Raw genomic sequence first — 6,440 nt, 5'->3', positions numbered from 1 at the left:
ATGATGCATTTATTCTGTTTTCTTAAGGATTCTAAGTCTGATGGATTGACAACAGCTACATCTACAGGTGGCTAACATTTACTATATTAATATCTTCAGTGTTCTGGAATTTCTGAGATTTTTTTCAGTGTAGCTTTTAGGTTTATAAAAAAGCACTTTGGGGAAATTAAAGAACTAGAAAGCTGGAATGGTACAATTACCAGTAAAAAAATAATTCATTGTATGTGCTTAAAATAGATAGCACTTGATAGCTGTAGTCTGGGGAAATGTTCCAGGGGCTGGGGTTTGTAATTTCTAGGAGTGAGACTCTGAAAACAGTTCGCAAGTGTAGTTTTGAACATGTTTTAAATAATTTTATATATTCAAGCATTCAGTACTAGTCTTTTGCTGAGACAGACAGTGATTGGTGATATTTAAACTATAGCATTTGTCAGTGCTGGTTTTATTTAATGTTTTTCTGTACTCATTGCTAGCAAAGAAAACAAACTTTTGTTTATTTTTTTTGTTTTGCAGACTAATAATTTCTGCTCTCTCCTTTTCTCCATGAGGCACTCATGGAATAAAAATTTCCTTATGTGTGCATAAAGTATCTGAATGATCGTTGTTAAAGAGCTTCTAATTGCAGTTCAGCAGCATATTGCAGTGATCTGAAGGGCGAATTGTGACCAGTGAAAACCACTGGCAAATAAATATTTAATCCTGCAGAGTACTCAATAAGTGACACTTTCCAGCATCGTGCTTGTAGATATTTAACTTCAGTAGAATTGTTCACTTTGCTAAGCTAATTGGATGTTAAGTGAATTTGGATTACTTATTTACCTTCTGTAGTTCGTTATGGGCATGAGTAACTGTATTGTCCTAGCTCTTCCAGAAAATAATACTGTTCTTTTTATGGAACTAGAATCATTAGAACGGCAACTAGAAGAGATCCAAGTAGAAAATTTTAACATTAAGCAAATGAAAGACTTATTTGAGCAAAAAGCAGCACAACTGTCCACTGAAATTGTTGGTAAGTATGTCAATGTGAAGTCTGATTCTCTTCCCTGCTTGTACAACTTGTGCAAGCGGTCATTTATTCACCTTCCTTCTTATTAGATCTGAAATCAAAGTATGATGAAGAAATCAGCCTTCGGGAAGGTGCAGAACAGAAAGTGGCAAACCTGACACAAGAACTGCAGAAGGAGAGAAGTACAGTGGAAAACTTAAAGACAGAGCTGGTATTCACATCACCCTAATTTTTGTTGTTGTTTTCAAGTCACGGGAGGGGTATACTTAAATGCTTGCAAATACATGTTTCTGACTTATCTTTTAAAATTTACCCTACATTATATTATAGCCTGCTTGTTTGGTGCTCTACCTTTCAGCAGGTTTCCAGGGTGTTACACATATAGATGTGCTGTGCAGGGCTGTACTTGAGCGTGCCATCGCTGACTTCCATAGCTGTCTTTAGATCACCCTAAAAGTGCTAAAAGACTGGCAGCTGCCATCACCATGCATGTGTTAATGTTGTCCCTCTTGCACTTGGCTGATAAACCAATGGCAATGTGTGTGTGTGTGTTCCAGCATTTTGGCTCCTGGTGACTTTTATATACAGCCATGGCTGCAGGGAGCAATCCCAGTGACTCAGCAGTCATGCCGCTTCTAAAGCCATAGTGGAGGGGACTTCCTAGTTTCTCCCACTCCACCACTGCTTAGGCTCTGGAGGAAAGTAGGTGTCATTTATTCCTCTTCTTCCCTATAGCTGGCTGCCTTGAAGGGCTTGTGAGTCTGTCTTGGCTCTGCCCAGCCACTGGCCATATCCATTCTTCTCTGTTTAGTTTTTTCTTGTCTTCCTTTCTCCTTCTTCGTTCTTACCCTTTTCTTGTAACTTTTCTCTTCTGAATGCCAGCACTTCCTTTTCTCTACTTTCTTCAGTGCCCACTATTGCCTTTCCCCTCCCTTTTCCCTCCATATCTTTTCACTTTGAGGGACGTTATAGTACTTTAGATATTATTACCAAAAGATTTTACTTATGGGTCAGGTATGAGGTGTGCCAGACAGTTCCTTCAAAGAAATTTCCTTCACCTGCCCTTTTTTTGCCTGTTCTTGTGGTTTTCTGAAATAGTTCTTGAAGGCAAAAACAGTGTCATTATAAAAGTCTGTGTGGTACTGGATTGTTATGTGTCTCAGTCCTGACAGGGGCTTGTGAGTATTGCAGCAGGAAAGTGTATACAGTAATCCAATCTGTAGAGTAGTGGAGTCGATACAGCCCACTTCTCAGGGAACCGTGACTTCAGGTAAATTTCTTGCATGGATTCCCTGTCACTTCAGTGTTTTCTCCCAGGGAAGGTCTCCTTCCTGTACCTAGCCATCTACATACATGAAAATTACAGATATTTAATCTTTGAGACCTCATCTGATTTGTCAGATTTTGTTAAAATCAGTCAACAGATTTAAAGTTTAGTATACAAGAACTGACAACCATTACAACCACCCATTTAATTCTGTTTCCTTTGGGAATGATACATATCTTTCTGTGGGTTTGGGTTTTTTTTGTGAGGGATTGTTGTTTCTTTTTTCCCTCTTTTTTTTTTTTTTACAGCTGTAATACTGTATATGTTACTTTGTCTATAAATTAATGATTGGAAAGGTTTTTAGAGATGACATTGACACTGGAAGTGTGTCTGCCAACAGCGTGCTGCTCATTGCTGCTCTTTTCCTCTTCAGCTACAAAGGCCTGGTGTGGAAGATGTGGCTGTCCTGAAGAAGGAGCTGGTCCAAGTTCAGACCCTGATGGACAAAATGACGCTGGAACGGGAGAGAGAATCTGAAAAGCTGAAAGACGAGTGCAAACACTTGCAGGCACAGCAGGCTAACTCGGAGGTAATAGTCATACCTAAAGGTGTGTGTGTGTTAGCTTTGCCATGATTTTCATTTGAAAATGGAACATACTAATTCACTGTAAAGATCCTCTTTCTTAACCAAATCTTCTAACTCATCTAATAGACATGGTTCTTCGTTACAGTAAATTGTGTAATTCTGTCAATATTTACCCTCCAAAAGCCCCCATGCTTCTTGTTGCAAAACCTTTCCTTGGCATAAAAAAGTTATTCCAAGAGCCCAACAGGAGAGGAAGAAGTCTCCTGGCAGAGCTGTGGTTTTTCTACTGGGAGAGAAATAGAGTAATATCTGTGTGATTCAAAGACTTGTTTCCCTTATTGAGCTACATGAGGGTAAAAACAGTTGTTACTGAAAATATTGGGTTTGGTTAATATTTGAGTTGAGGTGTCTGAAGATGTGTTGCATATATAAAAAGAAATTATTACTACAAAGTAGATAATTTAATATTCTTACAGGTCATTTGATTCTTGAAATTACACAAGATTTAAAAATCTTGGTGGACATTGTAAACAGATTTTAATTTTTGTTTCTTCTAGTTTTTACTGTCAAATGAGAAGCCTTTTTACACCTATTATTTATTGTAGGAATATTTTGTGTGTAAGGTGTAGATCTGTTCCTCTGCCAATCTGCTGCATAATGGCCTGTTACGCACTAGAGCAGAAAGTGTGTGACTGCCAGACCTCACCAAGGTCAAGATGTCAGGATGCCACCTATAATCTGTTTCCAGGCAACAGCACCTTTGTTTTGCAGTCTAAACTGAAAAATAAAATAAGTTGTTCTTCATGTTAGCTTCTTTTTTTAATTATTTTTTCTCCTTTTTTTTCCTGGATTTGAACCTTTAAAATAATCTCATTTAAAAGAGACCTCACTGTCTACCTGAGTGGCAGAATATGCTGGTTTCTCCAGAAGTACTTTGTGAAGGCTTGCCTCTGCTTTGGCTGAGTCAGTGGAAGAAGCTTTAAATTGCTAATGGAAGAATTGAAAACATAGAGAATTGATGATAACTCTGTGTTTAAAGAATCAAAACTAACTGCCTCACCCATGGCAAATACTTGATTTTTCTTGGTTTTGGTTCCTCTGTTTTCCTGCTGGTGGGTACTTCCACTTGTATGCAAGATGGAGACCTGGATCTTTAAGAGGGAACCTTACTCCTCAAACTGTCTCAGATCCCTCCTGACTAAAGCTTGTTTAGTGTTGTTTATTATGAGGGAAATCTCTGACAGAGATAATGGCAAGAAATCCTAACAAACATACAGTATCACTGAAAAGGCGTTTGTCTAACATGTAATTTATTCTAGGGAGGAGTTGGTGAATCTATACCTGTGGAAGAATTCTCTTGCTGGGTGTTTTTCCATTTCACTAGTGAGTTGGTTAGTATAGTTCTGCTAATGAATGACTTGAGAAGTGTAAGGATCTTCACTGAAGACTGTCAGCTGTGTCTGAGACTTTTTAATTTTGCCCTCTCCTTTTCTGTTGTCCCTCACCAATGCAGCAATGCCAGCAATACTTGTCACTGCAGAGCTGTGGTCCCAAGTGAAGTGGGGTCCTTGCAGAATTCACCAGCCTACGTGAGGGAACACCTACAGTTTCTGTAGTACTCCTAGTGTCTTCTGCCCAGTTGAGATTTGTGGATGTGAAGGATTCCTGACATCTTGTTATTCTGGGGTTTCATGTGCCCTAGATTTCAGAACTGCAGTTTTAACTTTCTATTTCCTCATTTGCACTGCAGAGCTTTAGAGAAGTGCTGCCTGGCATTATTCTAAATTCCTTAGGGCTTTCCCTCCTGCCTCCCCCCCAGAAGATACGTTGAGCTCCAGGAATTGTGCAAGGGTACAGTATTGTTCTAAACATGAATCTACCATTGTTTTCAAGTTAAAATTGTGTATGCCAAGAGCATCATCAGACATGAAAAATGGAATATCACAGTTGGAGTTATGAATATAATGTGGCTCTGTGGCTATGTAAGTTGCTGCATAATTGTAATTTGGTTTTAACTGTGAGATCCCACGACTATGCTGCAGAATTTAAATTTTGTTTCAAATTACTGTCTGTGCAGTCTTTTGTGGTTTTGGCTATTTAGTTTTCATGTGAAGATAAAATGACAGTGACATAGGTGTAACAAAAACCTTTCATCTTAAGACATTCTCACAGAAACATGAATTGCTCCCGTTCCCCCAAATTAGGTATGTTTAAGTTATGACATAACTAGCCATTTTAAAATCCAACTTTAAAATGCAACCTTTAACAGGAAAAAGGACAAGTGAAAAAGGTTTTTTCAGTCCTCCTGGAAGTAACAGCAGATGGGGGAGAAGACTACATAGTGCCCCTAGCTGTTACTGTGTGTTCATATAAGAAGTCCTAGATGTACAGAAGGATTATAAAATACATTGCAGCAATTATAATAATATCAGATGTCTGTGCAGTGTATGTAGGCTGCACCAGAGAAGACCGCGTTGCTGCGTGGCAGAACATGGCAAGCAGTGGCAGTCTGGTTCTTCTCAGAACTACTGCTGTCTTCTCTGCTTAATTCCAGTATATGGCAACAATAGCCCAAGATGTGTTCAAAATAAAAGCTTTTATGTTGGTGTAAAGTGGCAGATCAGATTTACTTTTCTTAAAAAACCCCCACAGAAAAAATGTTAGCCATAAAATAACAAGAATGGAAGTCCTTCATTGGAAGTCCTTCATTCTGGCCATAAAAGTTTGGCAGTGTTTCAGCTTTGTTCTTTAAGATCACCTCAAGGGCTGAAAGAGTAAAGTGATTCTTGCACCATCCTTGGCTGTTTTGCTGAGCTGGCTGAAGAGACATATGTTAGTATTGGTTTCCTACGTGAGACGTCTTTAAAAAGAGTTAGATTTATGGCCTGGGTGAAGAGAATAAGAAAGAACATCTTAAACCCTATATGAGCATCTTCAAATGCTGCAGGAGAGGGAGTACATGTTCTGTATAACCCTACAATTGTCACCTAAATGTATTCATTGTTTTCTGTTCTTTTTTTGGGGAAAGGTTTATGCCTTCTTTTTCAGACTTGCACCTGAAGCTCTGGTGTCTGGATCTCTCAGATGAGCGTTTATTTTGGACTATTCCTTCCGTGCTTAGTTTTTCACTATAGTGACTCCTGCATAGTAAACACATTATGAAAACAGCTGCACTGCTGTGGAGCTAAGCATTTCTAGGAATCTGCAGATTTGAATTCGTTTCAGTATCTGATAAATCTTCATAAAATACAAGGCCTAGACTTGATTGTTGAGTGCCCACAGAATTAAACAATATTAGTGTATTAAATTATGGTTAAATTTAATAAAGTCAGGGCTGTTGGTTTTTTCCCCCACTAAGCAAAGGCATTAAAAACACCCAAATATTTGAAAATAAATTTGAGGAAGTGTGTCTACTAACAGCATTTGTGAATGCTTATTTCCATCTTTCATCCATTCTTTTTTTTTTCACTTTCTAACAGAGACACTTAAATCTGAGGTAAATTTTTTTGAAAGCTTTTTATTCTTATAGTAGATTTCTGTTGTGTTACGATAATTTCAAGAGGCTGTTAAATAGATGCATT

General features: G+C 38.3%; 1 protein-coding gene across 1 annotated transcript in view; it reads left to right on the top strand.

Annotated features, from left to right (window-relative positions):
* Positions 1-6,440, top strand: part of EEA1 (early endosome antigen 1) — a gene marked incomplete at its 5' end in the record, with an annotated part of 47,214 nt that overhangs the window by 5,087 nt on the left and 35,687 nt on the right. The window contains 4 exons of the mRNA XM_010181533.1: positions 28-67; positions 902-1,009; positions 1,096-1,217; positions 2,707-2,862. Coding sequence (XP_010179835.1) covers positions 28-67; positions 902-1,009; positions 1,096-1,217; positions 2,707-2,862 — 426 coding nt within the window. The remainder of the gene's footprint in view (positions 1-27; positions 68-901; positions 1,010-1,095; positions 1,218-2,706; positions 2,863-6,440) is intronic.

This window comes from Mesitornis unicolor, unplaced genomic scaffold, assembly GCF_000695765.1.
Source record: "Mesitornis unicolor isolate BGI_N332 unplaced genomic scaffold, ASM69576v1 scaffold25673, whole genome shotgun sequence".
Classification (NCBI taxonomy): domain Eukaryota; kingdom Metazoa; phylum Chordata; class Aves; order Mesitornithiformes; family Mesitornithidae; genus Mesitornis; species Mesitornis unicolor.
Note: the sequence above shows the minus strand (reverse complement) of the source record. Positions and strands in the feature narration are given on the sequence as shown.